This window comes from Ptychodera flava, chromosome 9 (genome assembly GCF_041260155.1).
Source record: "Ptychodera flava strain L36383 chromosome 9, AS_Pfla_20210202, whole genome shotgun sequence".
In the NCBI taxonomy this organism is placed as follows: domain Eukaryota; kingdom Metazoa; phylum Hemichordata; class Enteropneusta; family Ptychoderidae; genus Ptychodera; species Ptychodera flava.
The window spans coordinates 26,526,109-26,550,630 of record NC_091936.1 but is presented as its reverse complement, the minus strand read 5'-3'; the positions used below and the strand labels follow the sequence as shown (position 1 = coordinate 26,550,630).

General features: G+C 36.8%; 1 protein-coding gene and 1 long non-coding RNA gene across 2 annotated transcripts in view; both read right to left on the bottom strand.

The window, feature by feature from the left end:
* Window positions 1-24,522, bottom strand: part of LOC139140501 (uncharacterized) — a 172,617-nt gene that overhangs the window by 49,262 nt on the left and 98,833 nt on the right. Inside the window, exons 2-4 of the mRNA XM_070709807.1 lie at window positions 12,337-12,441; window positions 10,107-10,142; window positions 9,894-9,938 (exon numbers count right to left, since the gene is read on the bottom strand). Of these exons, the coding sequence (XP_070565908.1) occupies window positions 9,894-9,938; window positions 10,107-10,142; window positions 12,337-12,441 (186 nt within the window). The remainder of the gene's footprint in view (window positions 1-9,893; window positions 9,939-10,106; window positions 10,143-12,336; window positions 12,442-24,522) is intronic.
* LOC139140502 (uncharacterized) lies at window positions 15,009-23,258 on the bottom strand. The gene is made up of 5 exons (XR_011554003.1): window positions 23,175-23,258; window positions 16,924-17,494; window positions 16,453-16,506; window positions 15,655-15,743; window positions 15,009-15,269 (listed from the first exon to the last, which is right to left on the bottom strand). It is a non-coding gene; the product is annotated as an uncharacterized lncRNA (long non-coding RNA).

Genomic DNA, 24,522 nt, shown 5'->3' with positions numbered 1-24,522 from the left:
GTATGATTATTTGACCGAAAAATTAAACTTCGGTAAGTAGCAAAGCAATTTAGTCCTATTGTTTACTGAATCCATAATCATTTATGATCTGTACACGCAAATAACCTGTATCTCCACAGAAGGATATGTATCATATGTGTAAATTTACGTTTTTAATGACAAACAGATATCGTGAATTTGGTTCAGAAGGCATAGTTTTCTCAAATTTTCCACACTATCAGACTCGATAGTGTCTTTTTGTGATAGATATCGTGATCAAACTGTCTCTTCCTGACGATAATATCGATTTATTGTTCAACATGAACTCTGCAAGTGTGAGTACATGTAAAGGAATGTGTCCTTCTTCGAGACTATTTTATTCTCCTTTAAAACAGAAGTTGCAAAGTTATCAGATTAAGGTCGAATTCTAGTTCTATAGTGTTCCGATCGCGATTCCTTCAAATACAGGAAAAGTCAGATAATTAGTGGTAATATCGCACTGGATATCGTTGCAGTTTATCAAAATTCATACAATCGCAAAGAGTGAAATTCAACAGTTAATCTGAAACTTAAGTTTATTAATTCAGTAGATTTTCAATCGTATTCGAATCCACAACTTACAGTGCCTAGTCACCGAGCGAAGACATCACAGTCAAAACCGCTCGGCCACATCCCAACTCTATAAAAAGAGTGGTTCAATAACCGAGTTAAGATGTGTTTACAACAACTGGTCCTCTGCCAATAACAAAAGCTGTTCAGCGGCGTGTGACAACAGTTATCTCCCTGTGTTACCGTTACTCGTTGGCTGAGTGGGATTCAGAGACTCGTTAGAAAGATTGGTGAAATTTTGCTGTTCTTGGGAAGATGACGCACTTGGCATTTCCATAATCCATTCCATCAAATCAAAATCAGGTTCATGTCGTTCTTCAGTGCCTTCGAATCCATACTTCTCATAGAACTCCTTCGCCTTTGTGTTGTTGGAGTACACAGACACTCTCAGTGGCCCGTGTATTTGGACGGCTCTATCGAGTAACCTCCGACCTATACCTCTGCCCTGGAACTCCGGCAGAACAAATAGACCATTCACAAAGTTCCCCTCCAATGCAATGTAACCGACGAGTTGGGTACCGGAAACGGCGACATGTTTCTCCCATTTTGGCAGCAGTTTATGACGCATGATCGGATAGAACTTTCTCATGCCTTCCTCCGGTACGAGGTTCGTCGACATGCCTGTTTCGAACCACACCGACATAAGCATGTCATTATCGGCCGGGGTCCATTCCCTGATGTAGACGGCGGAGTCATCCATCGACGGATCCAAGGGTGTGAATGGGCTCTGGTATGCAATAAATTGAGCTACAGTCCCGCGCGTTGAGCAAATGTGTTTGAGCGAAGATTTCACGGACGAAGTCGTTCCAGTTTCAAAAACATACCTTTTCGTTCCAGATTGTGGTCTTAAAACACACTGTAAGTCAGGGTTAAAGGTTACACGGCGTTGCAATCCACCTGTTGATTCTCATAGTAACTATTTCAATGATTTGCTTCTTGTGAAACCTGTCACGATCTGTTTATGGTATGTCAAAAACTGTGATAGTTTACACAATAAGCTGACAGGGTAAAGGAGAAACATTAAATCCCCATTGATGTATTATCTTTTTGTTTTGCGTTTGCTTTGATCAGATGGTTTGAAATCAAATGTAACTTCTGTAAAAGTGCTTGGCGAAATGTGACCATAGTACATATTTTACGCATTGGCGACGAACGCACAACTTAAATATTTTAACAATTCGAGTTGTAACTCAAGCATGGCCGCAGCAAATATACTCCTGGAATTAATCGACTTAAGTCATCACGAAAGATTGAAATAGTGACAGTTTAAAAGAAAATATGGCTGAATAACATGAATAAAAAACCTCGAAAACTGGATGACATGTTGGTGTGCACAGAGATACAGCCAATGGGGCTTTAAGGGACGGACCATTAGATCTTGGGAGGGGGGTGGTCACAATGAAATTGTGATTTTTTTTTTACAATTGTAAATTTCTAAAATAAATTTCAAAATGAGAAAAGCTGTGCTAATTTTTTTTCTGAGTAAATTTTCAGATTTATAATTTTTTTAGTTCGACGCTGTCTGAGGATACAATGTACATCCATATCACTAGCGCAAATAAGATTGCGTGCTGTAACCCCAATTTACATATGGCCAAGGGATTTATATTGCTGATAGATTTCGCGAAATGTTGCAGATCGTCTTTTGACAAGCTGAGAAGCTGTTTGCAAAAAATGTGGTGAATTTGCATATTTGTGTTTTTATAGGGCAATTTTTGCCCTTTTTTTGATCAAAACATCTATTTCTCTGTAGCAACATGTCCAAATTGATTGGCTGTATATAGATGTGGTGAAATTTCAATATTTGTCTTTTTAGGGCAATTTATGCAATTTATGGTCAAAAAATCTGTATTCTCTGAAAGGGCTTGTCCAATTTCTTTGAAATTTGCTACATAAGTCATGCTCTTTTTTTTGGTGGAAAAATTTTTCAGATAATTGTCATTCAGCATTTGCTACACACAAACGATTAGTCATGCAGATTTATTCAGTATTTGGTATAGAGAAACAGTGTACTCCCCAGGATTTTTTTACAAGAGGGTGAAGACGTGGTGCAAAGCACCACAAGCAACCGCCACCGCGACCGTTGGAGCTTTTGAAAAACAGAGATTAAAATGGTGTATTTGGTGGCACTTTGGGAGTATTTTTTCAGAATTTTTTCGTATAAAAAACTCAAAGGAAAAGAAATCTGAGACAGTGTTCCATAACTTTTATTCCAGTTCACTGATTTCAATGAAGATTACATTTTTTGAAAACGAAAACATAGCGACAGACATACATTTATCTTGTTCACACATTCTTGCATTCATCATTGCAATAAAATGCTGTGAAAAAAATTGAACCTGATGTGGCCTGCATCTGTTCACCTTGATCTTAAAAGGCAAATATAACTTTCTGTCTTGACAACCATACCATAGTTTCAATGTTTTACCTAGTGTACCTGCTTGGTTTGTACGCAGGAAACAAGTAGAAAACAGGCTCTATAATTTTATAATTTTCAAGTGATCAGAATACAAAAGTCCTGAAAAGATAAGATGATCACAACTTCCAGTATAAGGGATACAGTCACTCTAAATGTATACAATGAAATTAAAAATGTGCCTGGAGGATGTACTAAAAATACAGAAAGCTGCTTCCTGTCGGTAAAATCTAAAAAAAATTCAAGATTTTAAAGACTTTTGCAGATTTTTTTTTACGCATTTGTATTCTTATTTATTTTTTTTTTATTTTGCAAACTAGTTTGAAGATTTTTTTTCCTAACTTTCTGCTCTGAAATATTTTTTTCTGTTTTTGACCACCCCCTCCCAAGATCTAATGGTCCGTCCCTAAACAAGAGTAAATGAAACGGTGAACGGAAACTCTAAGTAGGTCAAAATGTGTGAGAATGCCCGAGGTATAATCCCAAGAACTGAAAGAGGATCCTGTCATTGAGTTACAGTGCATGATCAACGGCGTAAATGTACAGTAAGATAGCAATGACAAATGGTATAGCAGCAGGCTTGCAGAGGATTTTGCAAGGTTTTAGTGTCGTTTCTGTCTCACAAAATTGTTATATTTCCTTATGCAATTGTAGTAGTCCTAATATAAACGACAGTCACTCAATATGGCGTAGAGTAGCCATGCCGTTAGGCTGCGTTCACAAATAACGATTGGGGGGGGGGGCTGGAGGAATCTCGATTGAAATCTTATTTTTTTTCAGATCCCCCCCCTAAGTACCCTAAAACATTTTCAAATGCCCCCCTCTATATGGTCAAAATTTTTCAAGTCCCCCCAACTATCACAGGCCCGCATATTTGTAAAGGATGTGAGCGCAGCAAAAATAAACATGTATTGCACCGTTCTGCTCACAGGTGTTCAACACTACCTGTATTAGCACTTTGTATAGTCATATTCCCAAGGCAAGTTCTTTAAATGCATCAGTGAATTTTTAGATTTTTTGGTCTAAAAGCCAACTTGAGTTAATCCAATTCTGGCCAGGTCAATTGCTCCTGCTGAAGAGCACACAAAATGACAATCATGAGAGAGTAGGCAAACTGTGAATTCTGGCTAATTACCATATTGTAAAATTCTCAGCACGGTGACCTACCAAAATTTGTTTCAAAACTACAAGACATATATGGATTAGATGCTACTCAAAATTGATAATACTGTTAAGTTAAAATATCCCATCAAATAAATGTTTTCATCTCTGAAATTTTGGGTGTAATAATTGCAAATTTGGTTAAAAAATAAATAATTCCATTTGGTCACATTTTTTCTTTCAGTCTTTACTGTTCAAAGTTTTACTTCTGTGTCATTTTTTAACAAGCTAAGAATGTGAAAATTTAGAAAATCAAGCATGGTGAAACCATCTTCTTTCTTAAATATTTGATTATTATCATATGTCAGAATTAAAAAAATTCTATGTGTTCTTCCATGTGTTGCTCTCTGGCCTGATCTTGTGTACAAGTACCGGGTATGTTTCACTGTCATGAGCGTCATTTGACCCAAACTCTTCAACTACCATGTACATCAGAGTCAGAGCTATCTCTATCACTGTTCAGGTATGCAGTGACAGTGACACTGCAGTAGCACAGCTGCAGCATTAACTATAGTGACAATACTCCTAGGCAGTAGCGTATTAACTTGATAATTTTGGCAATATTTTTGTTCAGTTTTACAACTGCATTCTTGTTCTACTCCCTACAGCATGTTGAATTGTCTAGTATTCAGCTTGCTATCACAGCCTGTGTATGTGTACCATACATTTGTATCACTAACAACTGACTGTCAGTCTGGACTCCAATTAAATTATCACCAAATACATATTTATATTCATATATACAGGCTTTGTCGACAAACTAAATATTGTGTGTTTTAGCATGCTGTAGGGAGATAGCAAGAAACTCCTATGATCCTGTTGTTATATTGCATAGAAATATTGCAGAAATCATTAACAGTTGCAGCTTCTGCCCTGTTACTAGGTTCAAGTTTGTTCGTTTTTACGACAAATCACATGTTTAGATTTTTTCGAGATAAAAGTCATGAAATGTGACAAAATGGTTCTAAATTTTGTTAAATTGTTACTAACATTACAACATTTTGATGACATAAAAATGGTAATCATTTTTCATTGAATTACCTACAAAAACTTGGAATTGGAAAATGTAAAACACAAAAGGGAACCAAAAATTTTCAAGTCCCCCCTCTACTACCCCCAAAATTTTCGAACCCACCCCCTGAATCTCCAACCCCACTAACCGTTTTTTTTTGTGAATGCAGCCTTAATTATACATTTTCGCTTTCATGCTCATGATAAGAATTTGAGGAAGGGAGTGGTCAGATTAGAATAAAGATAGTTGGTTCATTCACCGGAAGGCCAAAGACACAAATAAGTAGCCAACAAAACTGTTCGCGCCTAAGGTATTCGCAGGCAGATAGACATTCTCTGTCATTGGCAGGCAGGGCCGAAAAGTGTGGGGTCTTTTTTTGCTCACTGACAACTTTAGACCAGCGGGTTGCTGGGAATATATGATACGGTTGTTTCGGGGAGTTTTCAAACATATCTAGCGAGTTAACACACAGTGCTTTTACAATAATATGTATATATATTTTGTATTTTAAGGGGAAACTTTGTGGTGATTTGATATATGTTATTCAGATTTTGTGATTAGAACTCCAGTCTATTGTCAACAGACTTTTCGATGCAATATCATACATTGTGAAAAAATATTGGATTGGTTCAATTAAAGATGATACAACTTTCTATGTACATCAAAGACACTATGATCAAACATTGGGAAAGTCGTTAGGATTATTACTTTAGCAAACGTTAACAAACTTTCCTAATTAAGGAGATACATCTGGATTGACTTCTTTAAAGTTGACGAAACTCGTTATGTACAAAGAAGATACTATGATCTAACTTTATTGAAAGTCATTTAGCATTTTCGCATTTTACGAATTTGCATATTTAACGAACTTTCCTAATTAAGGACGTATAACTGAATTGACCTGGTCAAAGTCGACGAAACTCCCTATGTACATTGGAGATACTGTGATATAACATTTTGAAAGTTGTTAATTAATCTCACAGTAGCTTATTAATAATTTGCATATTTAATGAACTTTCCTAAGTATGGATATATATGTGAACTTACTTGATCAAAGTTGACGAAACTTGTTATTTACATTGGATATACTATTATCGAACATTCATGAAAGTTGTTTCAGCTTTTTAGATCAGCTTATTAAAAACTGGAATATTTAAAGCTTTTTCTTAAATAGGGATATACGTCTGGATTAATCAATCAAAACTGACGAAACTTGCTATGTACATTGGAGATAACTATGACCTGACATTATCAAAGTCATTTTACTTTAGCTAATTACTAATTTGGATCTAACATTACTGTAATCATCTAACATTTTTAAATCAGGTACTTCCTAATTTGCGTATTTAACAAACTTTCATAATTAAGAACGTGATCAAAGTTCACGAAACTTGCTATGTACAGTATGAAGATACTATGGTTTAACATTATTGAAAGTCATTTCGCATTTTTACTTCAGCTTCTAACTTATTTGCATATTTAATGAATTTTCCTGATGAGAGATAGATATCCAAATGATCAAAGTTGACGAAAATTATATACTGAAACACGGTAGCATTTTCAGTTCATATCTGGTCGAAGACTTAAAAATAGGATATGAACGCATCGTTTCACATTATTTACAGGTCCGAAGTTGTCGCACCATTGACGTCTCAAAGATCATGGGTGCTAACATCGCGGGGCACTTTTTGTCATTCACAACTAAAGACGTTTTGTTCGCTTTCTCCTTAAAACTACATGCATTGAGACCATTTTCTTACGTGATGCAACACAATTATTACGGGGATTGTGTTTTTATATTTAATTTTACCAACTGTGATAGACGTTCAAACTTTCGTAGAATGATAATTCAAACTAAAGTCCGAGTTTGGCTCAAGAGTAATGAATGTAGACTTGATCCTTGATCTTACTAATCTGTGGATAGTATGTCAAATGTTTGTATCGAAATCTTATTTTGGAAAATCCTTGTTGCCTCATCTTCAATTGTTAAAGTAGCTCTCCAACACATCAGACCAACTCCTTGAACTTTTCGGATTCCACATATTGACAGAGGCACAGACCTTGTCGTGTGTGACGCTGTCCTCTAACAGGGTTGCGTAGCTTCTGTTGATTGACTTTCCGGACGTAGTCACCACAAATCTCAGCAATGGTCTTTCGCGCTTTTTCCTGGAAAATAAACAAACCAAATGGTAAATAAACACCAGAAAAAATATAAAGATTTTACATCTGTGTTTGTATTATGACAAAGGAAAATCTTTGAAATTATTCGACCTAAGAACTCTATACCTTAATTTGCAGAATTGTTTGCATGGATGACTCAAGTTAATTGATATATAATTTACTTGTTAAAATGTCTGTCCTGTATACTTTATACCCTCCGTTATCTCATCACAGGATATCTTTGCGGACTTATCATTATATATATATATATATATATATATATATATATATATATATATATATATATATATATATATATATATATATCTATATCTATCTATATATATATATATATATATATATATGTGTGTGTGTGTGTGTGTGTGTGTGTGTGTTTATTGCATAAATATGTATCACAAACGTCTATTATCAATATTTATATGTGTATATATTGCATGTATTATAATAATCTATGGTTTGATATATATATATATATATATATATATATATATATATATATATATATATATATATATATATATATATATATATATATATATATATATAATATGCCTCGGACGTTACCTGACTGAGACGCCAAAAATTGTCGGTATTTCCCGTTAACATCCAAGAATTCGTACTACAACAAATTTATATGCGAATGTGACGAGTTTTGGACGACATTTTCAAAAATATACTTTATTTAATAAGGTTGTACGTATTACAGAACTCTTTTATTACGAGCAATGCAGATTCATAAGTGACATTGAAAAGCAAGACAGCCAAACACGTGTTATTTATTCACGAATAAACTAATACCCAATTGCTGATTGGACCATAGACAGGTTACGTAGAGAGTGGTTCGGTAATTGTACCTATTTTCAGGTAAACCTAAACATATGCAGTCGTAATCCGAATATTTCATTGGATGCAAAACGTAGACATTGCTCATTCAAATCAGCGGTGCGATTGTGTCACCATTATCATGCCAGACCACTCTTCTGAAACTAGAAACTGGCTGGACAAATACTGACTTGGACTTGGATTTGGAACATTTTAGTTTGAATGTGGTCGATGCAAAAAATAACAGTACAATGGTCCACATCACTGCTGCCAATCTGGCATGGCTGTCTCTGTAGAATGATTTTACATGATGGGCTCGTGTTAAGTCAGGGTCGCCAACGTGCCATGTTTGGCGGGAGGTACATAGTTGTCCTCTGTAATCAATCGATCAGTCTTCAATTCTCGACCTAGTCAACGTAAGCGCTTCGTACAAGATTAGGGATGGCCATATTGTCGAAGAAATTGTCATTTGCAATTCGTTGTGAGTAACTTGACATCATCAAGTATATCATTGTAAGATGTATTTTTTTCGGTTTAATTCTAATATTTAGTGTATTGTTTCATTTTGTGCGATGAAATCTATGTCTCTGATCAGTTTAAATAGGTGTGTCTCCTGCAGCCTTCCTCACAATTTGTTTGACAAGACATACTCCTGAACAAAATTTTGACTTTTTGGTTTTTTTTAAACTTTCCTTGTCATTCCAATAAACTTCAGCTGCTAACTTCATTTTAATTTTCTCCATTGTATTGGTGGACAGGCAGGGGACACCTCTTTTGTGTGGGTTTACCACCAGCAGAGAGTTTTTGTCTAAAAGATTGCTGATAACCAATCAACTTGACACTTATGTATAAAAGAGTACAGATAACTGGAATGCATGATTATAGTTAGAGACTTGCCTGTAAACTGTCCAATATTGAAAGTAAACATTGTTCAAACGATATGTACGAGACGGAAAGTAGCACACACACACACACACCCACACACACACACACACACACACACACACACACACAAACGTTTTCTTACTTTAGTTCCTGATTCTAAATCAGTGATATCAAGCAAGGGAGTGATTTCTGAATCATTGGTATCGTACTCATTGGCAGCACTGTCTTCAATTGAAGTACCACTAGACTCCGAAATCTGAAATGCAAGTTGTTCTATGTTTATCAATGTACGATTTAGTGCTCGGGTGGGAAATTCCAGATAAATATACAGGTGGGTGTGTACTAATGTCAAGCTAAAATATCAACGGTAACCATTGTGAAATGATTTTCTCTAAACACGATTGGAACTAATTTGGGATATTTGGATGGTAAAGTAATGTCTTTAAAATCCGCAAATGTAAGCTAATCTGCTTTTCTTTTTACGTTACACACTTGATTTTATGAGTAATTTGTAATATTAAGACATTCAGCTATAAGGCACCTAGAAGTTTTGAGAAATTTGAAAAATATGAAGATCCAATTATCCCAAAATAGTTCCAATCGTGTTTAGACTAGCTCTGTACATTCCTCGAAGGCAATCCTCGGTCCAGATTTTGTGATACTACGATTATGAACATTACTCATACTACCTTGCGATAAAACGACCGTATAATACGTTTCATGTAAAGCTTCACATGACTATGGAAGAACCACCGGTGCACCTTACGCACACCGACGCACACAATTGAAAACTCACAACAAAAGTTGACGAACTCGACAGAAACATACCTTTCCTTTCGTTTGTTTGGCCTTTAAGTATCTCTCCAGGGTATCCTATAATGGTATTTGTACAAGGGAAAATTCGGAAGGTTATGAAGGATGAAATATTTAGCTTACACTGAGGGAGTTGCTTATTTTACTTTGTTACGTCATTAGCTCATAGATCGTATTCTCCATCCCAAACGGGAGAATTATGAGATCGAGCTACTTGCTCATACTTACCAAGCACTTTGAGGATTTGAAATAAATCACATGAAGCTAGACAAAAATAGTTAAGAAACAACATCGGAATTGCACATTTTTTGTTGCAATGATTTTTCAACCAGATATTGTCGAACGCAAACGTTGTCATGTATCATTTTATTTTCACTTAAATTCTGATAATTGTGTTTTGATGAAATAAATTTTTGACATAAAAATGACAAAAAAATTCCTTAAAAATACAGATTTGTATTCTCACGATGCCCCACGTGTAGAAGGGATTACTATAGGTCACAGTAAAAGCTAAATTCAAGTGATAAAAAATTTAAACTATGAAGGGCTATGTCACAGTATGTATGTATGTCCGTTTGTGAGGCGTCCGTCCACTCAAATATCTTGAGAACCGCAGTACTTGCTGATTTGATATTTGTTGTGTAGATGCAAAATATGATTTTGAGAAACCATTTTTTTTTAATTTTTGATGTTGTTGAAAATATGCAAATTAGCGCCAAAAAGGTGTTTTTGGTAAAAAATCTTCTTCTTTATAACCGCTGGTCAGACAACTTTATTATTTGGTATACAGGTCCCTAGGGATAGCCCAACTTAGGTTTGTTCAAATTGTGATGAAATAATGATTCCCTTGTTTATCTTCGATACTCTTTTGATGTAACCATTCATCCGTCTTTAGTGAACGTATTGTTTTGACAACTGCTTAAGTCATTAGCATTGACCGGACGCTATGTTGACAGATGTACTGATGGGAGCGACCTTTCCTGTCTTTCACATCTGCCGACTCTCCTTTAGTTAATTATAGATGCATACCAAAGGCATGTCAATATGCAGATTTAAAGACGATTTAAGTTGTATACTTTCTAGACAGAGAGACTATTCACTTCACGTCTTGACGCATTCCTGTACAGAGATGTAGACGCTCTGAGACTTTGACGTACCGAGTTTAGTGAGAAGCCCAGTCTGTTTGACTGTGGTGGACCACGTCTTTGTAGAAGCTGTTGGGAATCTGTTGAGACGCCCCAGACGACACTGACCGTGACCGACGCCTATTATTAGACTAGTGTGAGACATAGAAGTTTTACCGTGTAACTTATGTTACTCAGCTGAATAAAGTGCTACGACTTAGAGTATATTTGTGTACCAGTTGCCGTCTCTACTGCCTGACGTTCCACGCCACAGAGTGTACGTATCCGACAATAGCTATATCACAACCACGCTACGTGACAATACATACATACATACATACATACATACATACATACATACATACATACATACATACATACATACAGACATACAGACATACAGACATACAGACATACATACATACAGACTGACGTCGGACGCCGGACGGATACCCATCCCAATAGCTTCTATAGACAATAGTCTACAATAGCTAATAATGATAAAGAAACCAAAAGTCTATACGTTAAACACCGCTGATATGGTTAAAGCACGAAGCATCACAATGTACGACACACTATTTAATTTCGTGATTTTTAAACTTTCGATCATTGATTGACTTTACTGCAAAATCGTAACAGCAAGCAGAATTAATGTACCCTCCTCAAACCCTAAAACTCAACTGTTTACTTATGCAGTGTCTGTGTTTGAGATGTGAGTAGCTAGCATGTCCGTTGTTAACTTTTATACCGAACTATTTGTCTTTGTTACCGCCGACGTGATCTCACTAGCTGTGTTATAATTGATACCGGACATTACGTCATCACGTCTTGTTTGTTTTGACATGTATGACTTTTCGATCAGGCTGTCAACATGCATGTTTTCTTGTATGGATACCGGAAATTACGTCATACTGTCCTGTCTGTTCTAACAAGTATAACTTTTTGATCAGGCAATCAGTATGTTTTCTTTTCAGTAAAACTGACTTCTTAGCAGAGCAAAAGATTGACCGGTAGCACCGGTTGTGACTTTAACGGTGGATAACCAAATCCAAATTAATATAGTAAGACATCTTTATTCATGTCAAGCTATTATATAAAAGCAATTGCGTCACCTTTATCTGTAATAGCCAATAAATAAATTTCACTCATTGCATTGCAACTTGAAAACAAATATGCCGCCAATATTATACACTGTAACTGACGTTCCAGGAGTAGAAATGGCCGACAAGCCTCTTTTACCATAGAAGGAAGAATGAAATTTGTGATGACCGAATATCAACTATCAAATATCAACGCACAGATACATTCTCAATGAAGACAATAGTAAAGGATACCCTTTTCTCCGAACAGCAACTAGATCTCACGTATCCCACGATGATATCGTAACTGAGAAGGTCGTAGTTGACAGCTCTTTCAGCCTTGTGTAATATCCTTCTCACCTGTAACGAACGTATTCTGGGTAAAATGATGATTTCGAAGTCACAATCATCGGTAATGGTACGTAACACTTTGGTCACGCTATTATCATTATCAGGGTCACTGAATCGCTGACGACAAAATGAATTGTTGTATTAAAGTGTGGGAAACTGTCATGCATGCACAAAAATTGGAAACAATCCTGTTTGTTCTACAGTAAGGCTGCATTCACAAACACTTCGGTGGGGGGGGGGGGCGGGGAGGGCGGAGATCCCAAAAAAGTTCTCAGATTTTTTCAAATACTCCCCTTGTAAACTCGCAATGTGTACAAGTCCCCCTTCTGACTTGCTACAATTTTGAAGTCCCCCTTCCCTCAAAGGAAGGCAAAATGTGGCCGATATAGTGCCTCGTCCAAAAATATCAAATCATTATACATGGGAGTCTATTGAGCCGATTATTAACGTTTTCCCATAAAAACAAGCTTTGTCTCTACATTTCTATGTGTGTGATAATTCATGTAAATATACTTTGCTTGAAGAGGCAGGTAAAATGAAGGTGAGTGCAAAAAATTTGATTTTCATCGTGCATTTTCCAATATGAAACTAGCAATATCTGTTCATCTATAGCGTCTGATAACTGATATAAATGTACTTGAATAGCATGGGGTGTTGAAAAGTGCACATGTGTACAAGAAATTAATTTTGAAATTTTGTCGAAAATGTTCACCCAGTATACATGGGAGTCTTCGACAAAACTGATTAATTTTTTCCCATTTTAAACTTGCAATACGGCTAGTTTTCAATCGGGTTCGAACCCACAACATACGGCATCAGTTGCCTAGCGGAGAGGCCACAGAGAGAACCGCTCTGCTAAATCCCCACTCTCAAAAAGAGTGGTTCAATAGCCGGCTAAGTTGTTACATTTTTCTGACTGAGTGCATATATGGACCCCGAATGATGACATAATTGTACTTGATATAGACAACGATGGTTATAAGTGCATTGGTGTGCAAGAAATTAGATTTTGGAATTTCACTGAAAATGTTGATTCACTATACATTGTAGGCTATGAGGAAACTACGAATAACACGTAGGTTATCATCCGCAAATTGTTATTCAAAGATTGTTTGACCTGAAGCTTCCAGTTGTTATTGGTGACACTATGCACTATTCTAAATAGTTTATATTCCGTTAAAGTCCTCAAAAATACAAATGTACATACGGCGACATGAACGTTTGACACTGACCTAGACCAATGTATTGTCAATGGGCGAATGTTATCAACTAAGTTATCTCCCAAATTGTTATTGAAAGGTTAAGTTCAAACTTTAAGTCCTTATAGAGGACAGTTTTGCACAACAGAGGGGTTGGGTAAGTAGAAATCATGACAACCTAAATCTTTTGCCTCAAGGTGGCTGCTTTGATCATCAATAAATTGTTTAATATACTGATATTCAATAAATGTTAAAGTCCCCCTTTGTAATGTCCATTTTTTCAGATCCCCCCTGGCATGTTGTAAATTTTTTCAAGTTCCCCCGAAATCTCCTGTTCACCCTCCAGAGGTGTTTGTGAATGCGGCCTAAGGCTAAGCAATAACCGAAGTAGTGAAAATATGCTTTGTTATATTTAAAACCTCAGCTACCTTCAACAGTTGATGTATCTGTTTGTAAAATACAATTTCTTCTAATACACCTCAAGTCATGACGAAATGCATATTGTTCAACTTGTAAACAAAGTGTATATTGTAAAGTCAAATGTCATCGTTGACAACTGAACTTTAGTGCGGACTAGAATTATTTTGCCGTCAGTAAGGTTGGACATGGTACACAGTCTGTTGTATTAGCAAGTTTTATACTTTGTCCTTCCACATACTATGTTGTGACGAAGAAGAAGGAGAAAACGCACTTGTTTTATAGAAATTATTAACGGCAAGGGGTTGAAACTATTGTGCCTTAAGGTAGAATGCGCCTCGGGGACAGATATTCGGACTCTCAAACTTTTACAATATCCCTTTGTCCTACCAATTCTTTTGGCTCATTTTGAAGCTTGTGAAGTAAGTAGATAAAGCATTTACCTCCTTGCTTTTATGAAAATCGAAAATTTTGTTTTCCCCTAATAGAGAATATACAGGGATGTCGCCCATTTGAATTTCAAATATGGTAAATATTACGTCACTTGTTTCTCTAGTACCAAAATTGGCATTCTGATGCCCGCCTTTTATTCTTGATTTGAAAGAGAATGGTTAAAGTTTGCTTGAGTAAATATATAATATTTACCTGTAAAACACCCCTATTGTTAATTATACAAAATTAGGTGGTTGGTGTCTCTGTGCAACTTAATGCAATGCAAATTTTTCCCATGTATGCTCGTATATTTCCGTTTCCGCATATTGTATGTAAGAATGCGCATTTCGTCGATCTGCCTGGCTGTCTGTATGGACGCACCATTTATAGGTGGTCAATGGATTCATACATACATACATGTAATGATATAATATAATTGTCATTCGTCACCTTGTATGTCGGTGACCTCAAAATGAATTATGCTACACCGATTAAAACAGGCCTTACCACGAAAAAAGTTATTATTAGCGCGATCAGAGTGACAATTAAAAGACAATAAAACACGAGATTTGGAGGGTCGTCTTCACCCCCGGTAGCCCAGGGAGGGGTGCCATGTGATAGGTAACCGATATACAACATCGTTAAAAGGACGATACAATACATTATCATTACAATGGCAATGACATGCAGTATCAGCAGAGTCAGGGATCGCAAACAACGATAACACCAGCGGGATGGAGTTGTTTTAAGGAGGGTCCCAAAAGCACCGTCGATGTCTTCTTCGGTGACCTGCAATGGTAAACAAACAGTTGTCCTTCAAATCTTTGCTTCTGCTTGAAAACATTGAAAATTTCAACGCTTTTCTCAGAACGAGTATTCACTTTTCTATGTACTACCTACACCTAGTGACTGAACGTTTGTGCTGAAAACTCAACCGCTCGTTAAAGCGTAAAATATAAGTGTCAAGGAGCATTCTCTAAACATGGACTTCGACCTTTCAACGTCGATATCTATTCGTAAGACCTCAATATTAGGTTTACTGTATCCTGATATTTAACCGACCACAGGCCAAATAAAGAATGGTGTGTGAAATATACCTGCAGTGATATAATTGGCACTACTAACACATCTGAAACTTTTTAATTAGAATGCTATAACAAATATGAGAAGTTACCCTTATTCCTATTGAAGACAGCGTGTTGTAGACGTCTGAAGAATCAAGGTTAAACGAGAACCGGGCAATAGTCTTGCCATTAAATTTATCTGCAACAAAATAGCCTTTGTCAGATACTTTCATGAGTGACTTAAACTGTTACACATCAGACGATCTCATACTCAATGTCTTAAAATATGACGATGTCATGTTTATAAATCAGAGACAGCAAAATAATAAGTAGCACACTTTCTTTCTTATTCAATTCTATAATTTATAGAACATGCACAATACTGGCCGTTTGAAACTGGTAGTATGCACTACCTACTAAATAAAAACCCACTAAGGCCAAATGAAAAAAAAAAATATTTGTTTTGCTGTAACCCGACCTACCAAGAAAACTCGCCGACCAAAGATATCTTTTCGCATTATAAAAAACTTTCGAGTAAATTATATTAATTGTACTGTAGTTTATGGGTCTCAGCCAACACAATTAAAAATAAAAAATTTTCTTCCTCCCTATACCTACCCTAATTTTTGGATGCACGTTACCGGAATACTCACTTTTTTATTTTGGCATGAATATGAAACTCTAAGCCGACTAAAACATATCACATTTATATTTTAACATAACATACTTTTATACTTTGATTCAACATATGACACGACCTCCAAAATATATGTATACATATATCATCGTCGATTGAATAAGTCTGACGTGAAGACATTTTAGACAGCCTGTGGCAGCCTGCTGTCACTCATGAACGGAGAAAGCAACAGCAAAACGAATAATCCAAGCAATATGAAATTAGAACGTACCCGCTTCGTGACCGAAAGAGAACAGTTCTGAACGAGTTTCATTTTCGCTGTTATCTGAAATGGAAAACAGTGCCAGAGCATGATGTTTTGCTAATTGACCAGAGAAGTTTGTGATGTTATGCTTATTGACCAAAAAAATTTGTGATGTTATGCTAATTGACCAGAGACGCGTCCGAAGAACAATATATGTAAATGTAAGTGCTAAGTATGCAAATCATCAAAACAATGTTAGGTGCAAGCATAAAACGTTGAACGAGCATATATAGTGAGACAAACATGTGATATGTATATCTATCTATCTATCTATCTATCTATCTATCTATCTATCTATCTATCTATCTATCTATCTATCTATCTATCTATCTATCTATCTATCTATCTATATATATATATATATATATATATATATATATATATATATATATATATATGTATAGAGAGAGACATACACAGACACAGATACACACACACCTGTTTTTAGTATTTCGAGAAATTTCTCCCAGAACTGTGGGTCTTGAACTTCAAGATATGTCAAATGAGATATGAAATCGGGAATGATACAATCATGAAGCACAACTGGAATTACAACTTTCTGTTCTCTGAAAAGATGCTCTCTGAGAACAATCTGCATTTCATATCCACACCATGGACTGCGCAGAGAAAGTCGGGAGATAACACCAGAACAGTCTTACGGCTCATTTTGATGCAGTTCATGATGTTGCTTGTTATGGCTTTGCCACCGATGAAATCCTTTGAGTCGTAACTGCACTCTATACCATACTCTTTTTCCAATCTCTCTGCTGTTTGAATCACCCAGTCTTTGTCCTTGCTGCTGTAGGAAAAAAAACGTCACACTCGGCAGATGTGACGTCAGTGTCGGCAGCGCCTTTGTCTGTAACCTGCCCAACTGTCTGCGTACCAGAAGTTCCAGCTTGACTGATAGATTTGCTCGAAAATCTAGAATCATTGTAGGAGTCTCCGCTGTGTGAAAATCTCATTGCTTGCTGTGGGTAATCTGTCATTACATCTCCATCTGCCATACCTATAAGCGAAATTTATCAAAGTCAATTAAAAAAGAGATAAAAAGTAAAAGTGTAACAGTTGTTAATTGCTGTTCGGGCAACGAAAACCATGATAATTTTGTTCCAAGAAAGTTCTCTTGGATATCGATATAACCTAAAATGCTGGTAGATCGATCGAGGTATCTTTACAGGCATGGAACATGTAATGGTGTATGTGACCAGTTCCTCAAGTACTTCTGACATGGATGCACTGGTATTTTGGTCGTTCGTTTGGAGTAGCAGTGTAGTTTAGGAGGCTCACAAACTGAACATGTCAATACTGTGGTCAAATCCTGGATAATTCTTATAATAAATTATACCTGTAAACAGCGTTCTTATTTCATTATTCCATTATTCACAAGTCTTGCAATTGTGCAAAAGAATGGAACGGTGAAAGTTCCTTTATACCATTACACACGTTTTCAGATTGGATAGTGTTGTTTTATATATATATATATATATATTATATATATATATATATATATATATATATATATATATATATATTAATCTACCCCTATACACTGCACAATATTTCAAAACCTTAATAGATCTTTTAACCAGTTCATGTGATATATATATATATATATATATATATATATATATATATATATATATATATATATATATATATTATATAATATATATATATATCACATGAACTGGTTAAAAGATCTATTAAGGTTTTGAAATATTGTGCAGTGTATAGGGGTAGATTAATTATGTACACTGAAGAGACACAAATGATCCAATAATTTTTCCGGGGAAGTTAGGAGGGGGCGTCCCTCTCCGTACCTAGAAAATTTTAAATTTAACGAATTATTATGGAGGTATTTTGAGGCCATTTTGGAGTGTTTTAGACATGCAGCTACATTGAAAAAAAAAATAATATTAGGCGGATAATGGTTCCCAGCATTATTTTTTCAAAAGTGACAAGTGACCATCGAAACTGGAAAATTTCAACAGGATCCAACTTCGTCAAAGAAATTCAAATGTAGCTTCTGTATGTGTATATGCTTCTGTATGTGTATATGCTTCTGTATGTGTATATGCTACAAAAGTGCTTGAGTTTTCTAAAGTTCCAAAATTGTATGTTATACATCGGTTCAAATTCAGGGTATGGCTAGGCTATTCATTTTGGAATGCAGCTTCTATTTGGAAATTAACTGTTGTATCTTTTGACTTGCTTTGAAAGACAAAAATTGGTAATTGGATAAGCATATTAGGACATTCAAGTAGGTCTGTTTGAAATGCTTGTGCCCTTGTCTAAGGCTGCATTCACAAATTCTGGCCTGGAGGAATATCTATTGAAAACTTAATTCGTTTTAGATCCCACTCAATACCCTCAAAAACGCTTCAAACCCCTATTAAACGGCCGAACATTTATCAAGCTGACGATATTAGACTAAATCTTGCAATCTCTTTTTCAGTATTTTTGTTCTTTGTTAAGTTTTCTCTATTGTTTTGCTAAGGATGATCACAGCAGATTGCAGCTTGTTCTGTGTAAAAATTACATTTTCTTTACGGATATTCGACTCATAGACCATGCTGAAATGCCCATGTATTTGTCTTGACGAATTCAGCCTATACAATGCGTTTATTTTCTATTGGTGACTGGTGAAAGGGACAGTAGCTGCAATCTTTGGAAGTGAGTACATGTAATGTAATGGTGGTTCTGTCTGTGGCCTCTCAGCTAGGCGACTGATGCCGTATGTTGTGGGTTCGAATCCGATTGAAAACTATCCGTATTTTCTACCCTGGGTTGGTAACACTGCTGGTGGACAGAATTGTCCCCGAGGTTATCGTTCGCCCAGTTAAAGCGATGAAATTCGTTTCTTCGCTTCGATAAAGTGTGTATGTGCGATGTATGATAGTGAGCATGCGTGCGTTAGTGCTTCACGAACTCTACAACGTGTTGAGCTGTCTCAGTCAGAAAAATGTAACAACTTAGCCGGCTATTGAACCACTCTTTTTTGGGAGTGGAGATTTAGCCGAGTGGTTCTGTCTGTGGCCTCTCAGCTAGGCGACTGATGCCGTATGTTGTGGGTTCGAATCCGATTGAAAACTATCCGTATTTTCTACCCTGGGCTGGTAACACTGCTGGTGGACAGAATTGTCCCCGAGGTTATCGTTTGCCCAGTTAAAGCGATGAAATTCGTTTCTTCGCTTCGATAAAGTGTGTATGTGCGATGTATGATAGTGAGCATGCGTGCGTGAGTGCTTCACGAACTCTACAACGTGTTGAGCGGTCTCAGTCAGAAAAATGTAACAACTTAGCCGGCTATTGAACCACTCTTTTTTGGGAGTGGAGATTTAGCTGAGTGGTTCTGTCTGTGGCCTCTCAGCTAGGCGACTGATGCCGTATGTTGTGGGTTCGAATCCGATTGAAAACTATCCGTATTTCAATACACGGTATGCTAAAGTGAGGACAGTTTTATATGAAGTACAAAAGGGCATTCCGAAAATGAACCTCAGGATGTAACTGTCTGTGCATTAGTTTCTTTTTACTTAACGTCTGCTTGCAATTCTTGTTGTTTTTCCTGCCATCCTCTGCCTTGATTTATTTTTCAATTAAACCTCCCGGATATCAAATAGTCCACCCCCACTTTCGACTGGATTCTACACTGTATGTTGGTTGGACGTGTTGACCTGCTCATAAGCAATACACACGTCGCCAACACTGTGATGAAAGGAAACTTGAACGTATAATATTCATAAATCGACTTTCACGGTAACAAATTTAGTTCCCTTTCAATTATTTGAGAAAAAATGGAGCGATACAAGATATGGGAGCCGTCATTGTTCACAGCCGGAGGGGGTCGATGGAATTTCATTAGACGCTCTGAAATTTCGAATAACCCCGACCAGCCATGAAGAACTTGAGTGACCCTCATCTAACACGGACATTTGACTCACACCCCAACTTACAAAAGTTAAATATCAATACATGTATTTGTTAAATTAACAAAAATACAACAATAGTAAATACCTTCCAAATCCTGTTTTACCCTGCTAGATTATTATCAGTTATCTTATGAGGGTTGAAAAAGATGAAACCAACAACACAAGATTCAAAGTCATAACAAAATATAGATAGAAAAGCTCACGCTATACCAGTATCCGACCGCAAAGTATTGTTATTTTAAATTTCAATGGGTATCATGACAAGGTTTTCACTAGGATATCTGACGGGGGAGAATTTGAAAGTACATGGGGGAAAACACGCGAGAGGTTGAGGGGAGAAGGCCAGAGGGGGTGTCCTCTCTCGGCCAGAGGGGGTGTCCTCTCTCTGGCGTGGACAATTTTGAAAAATTTATTTGTTCAATGGTGCAGTCTGGTGCAATCTCAGAGGTGTTTTCAATTTGGTTTTCACGAAGTACAGGTGCCGCCAACTAAGCTATTCGTACAAAAAGGTGTTCGTGCGAAGTTTTTCAGCGGGCGGGCAAATTTCAAAACTAATCAGCGGGCGGGGAGAAAAAATCTATATATACTGTGGGCGGGGAAGAAATTTCACTATTTTCAGAGGGCGGGGAGAAAATTTTTGACAGTGGGCACCGGAAGATAAGTAGAGGGAGGGGAAAGCGGCGTGGTTGATAGAACTTGAGGGGAAATTTAGCGCCTAACTTAGAGGGGAGCAATGTTCCAAGCTATACTGCCAGCTGCTCCCACGGTTTGCGTTGATCTGGGTTGCCTAGTAGGCATCTAGTTGGCAATGGGAAATTTCAGTAGTGGGGAGAGGGCAGAGGGGAGCTTGAAATGTTGTGGGGAGTGGGGAGCGGGCAGACTATAGATACTGGAGGGCAGCGGGCATCAAAATTCAGTGGGAGGGCATATTTTCCGTGTATGCCAGTGGGAGGGCAGTTACGAACAGCTCTACTTTCCCCTCCAAATTTTGGGTCAAGGTCAAAAATACGAAAAATCGGTATATCAGCCTTCAAAACATGTATTGTGATGATTTTGCGAAATTCATGAAATTTACCAGTTGGCGGCACCTGGAAGTAAAACTGTTAGAAAATGACATAGGTTACGCCAAGGGCAGAGAACATGAGAGCTGGGTGCCCCTCTCGCATCGAAAATTTTGAGAAATTGATGTGTGCAATGGTGCAATCTGAGAGGTTTAAATTTATTTTGAACAAGGTAAAACTGTTTGAAAATTACATTGAACACTGATATTTTTATTACATTTTTTGAATGATCAGTGTTTGAGTCCACATTATTCAATAATCAAACAATGACAACACTTTTTTGTACCTTGAAACAGTTCTCAGTTTGCATAAGATTGCAGAACAAAGAATATGCGGGAATGACAAATCTGCGATTTTATTGTTTCATTTGCAAAATCGTATATTTCTGTAAACGATATTAATGGACCAACAGTTTGAGTCATTATTTTTCTTAATCCATGCATTATTTGTTTGCAACTTTGAGATTTTACAGCCAGAGAAATGACCTCGCCAGCTGTGCAATTTCTCCGGCTGACGGCTTCTTATGAAAAGCCTGAATACGGTATGATTAAGTGTCAAAATGGTTATTGAACTTAAGTCAATTAACATATATGTTTCTGTGATAACAAAAGATGAATTCGCAACAGTTCAGTTTGTGGTACATCCTGTGTACTAATAATGGTATCTGCTGAGAGCATTCTTTCATGACCTCCTCTTAATATTTAACATTTATAAGAGTAAAATACACTTTATCAGATAATCAATTGTATGCATGGAATACGTTTCATGCATTTTATTCATATAGAGTAACAAAACTTTGTTTCTGCAATATTATGTTTATAAAGAGATTGCCAAATCTTCTGTCAAAGATTACAGAGAAACTAAACAAGACAAGAAAACAAACATTAATGTCGGAAATAGCATTTGGTTGAAAGATACAAAAAATCTCTATTACTCAAGTATTTTTGGACTATGACAAATAATTTTCTTGCAATAAAGGAAAGGTTTGTTATCAAGGCAGTCCAATGTTTTGTATACTTTGTAGAATTAGCTTTCTTTATACATTATCCTAAATAATCAGAACCCTATAGAATTGTGAGTAGACGTTTCTCATGCTTGATCAGTCATTATACCGATTTTTTATCAGGAAATACTGAAATATTACTCGTTCAGTAACGATATACATAGTATACCTACATATCAAATTGTACAATGTATTTTTTATAAAATTGTACCATTTAATAGTCTATTGTATTTTGCGTTCTTTTCTATAATTTTTGCATCATTTCATAGCTGCACGAAATGCTTCACTATATTTCCCAAAAATTTAGAAGAGCCCTTTTTCCTCTCCACATTTGAGCAACCACTCTTGTAGCTTTCAATTTTTGAGCGACCCATCAGATCCCTCAGACCCCCAGGCAGTAAACAGTGACGGCTCCTTGAAGAATAACCAATATTGTAAGGCTTTAAGACTGAGTATCATGTCTATATCCCCCTAGCACCGTGCATGGTAGCTGGGGGGCCATAGCTGTGGTGTTTTCAGACGAGATTCCTGCCTTTTATGGGCTGGTTTTGATTTCTACGATTTTAACCCCGCCACCACAAAACCAGCCCGTAAAAGGCACAAATCCTGTCCGAAAACACCACAGCTATGGATCCACAGCAGCGTGCATGACTGCAACAACTCACGATGAATAATGAAAGCCACAATTCGTACCTATGTCGACATCCAAATGTTGCGTCTCGACTAGTCTTTGTGTGTTGGTAGTCTCATCGACAAGGATTCTGCTGTCGCCATTATGGTATTTCAAATAGGATTCGAAGCGGTGAATACAAAGAGAGATAACGGTATACAGATAGCGTTTGAAATGAGGGTCGTCCTCCGGTTTCGTTGCAGTATATTTGTAGCAAGGCCAGTGTTCTAAAGAAAAGAAGGGAAATTCCACGTATAAGTTAATGTGAGTATGCGCAGTGACTTATGTGACCATTATTCAATCAATCAACCAATATTTTATTATACTCAACTCACAGTAACCATAGACGGCGTACGTCGCAATGGCACCCCCATGGCAGGTTTGCGCCACATGACATACTCCGCGTACGCGAGTACTGGCCATATGGTTAACATAGTGTCACGAAACGTAAGTAGTCTAGCGAGAACATGAAGAAGCAACATCTCTGCTCAAATTTATCAGATAACAATAACAGCAAGGAACACCAAAAAATGGAAACGTCGCCATATCTACTGTAAGTCCGATTTTAATCAGATTAGGCCACTTACATATTAACAGTTCAAAGTACAATTCTGAATAATTTCAAAAGGGCAATAAAGTATTCAAGTTGTTCAATAAACAAACTGTTTAACAGTGGAGGCTAATATGGTTGTATTGTTGAACTATGAATATGCAACTGGCCATCTAGAGATGGCAACGTTTACAGTATAGCGGTAAATATCCCGCTAGAACTCGCTTTGCTTCGCTAAGGGGTAGACCATTTGATATCCTGGGGGGGGGGGTCCTGGAAGATATAAGAGGAGGATTTTTTTGTACCTGATCCACTGTCCCAATTTTTTTTACTCTCTGATTATTGGTAACTTTTTTCTCGCACTCTTCACTTGGAAACTTTTTCCCAACAACAAATTTACAGTCCTTTACTATGTGCGGAGTAAGATGTCTCACGTTAGATAATCTGTTCACACATCATTTCTACTATTGTTAAAGACGATACAGTGAGTCGATCAATGAGGTTTCATGATAAGGAAAACATGGTGAGACAACGATAGATCTATAGTGCTTTGACCCCGGTCACGTGATCTGGGTCCCCGGTAAAAACTGTTTTATGTTTCTAGTGATTCGTCTAAATGGTGTTTCGGAACCGATCGTGAGGTTCCTTCATCAATCACTCTGTTGTTTTGTATCACCTCCATTTGGTTGTATAATAATCATCTTCGTCCTCGAAGAGGAGAAGCTAGATTCGTTACTATGATTTAAAAACTATCCACTGTTGATTGACCAATCAGAGTGCTCAATTCAGGGTGTTTTATTTACACGTAAGCCCTGGTCACC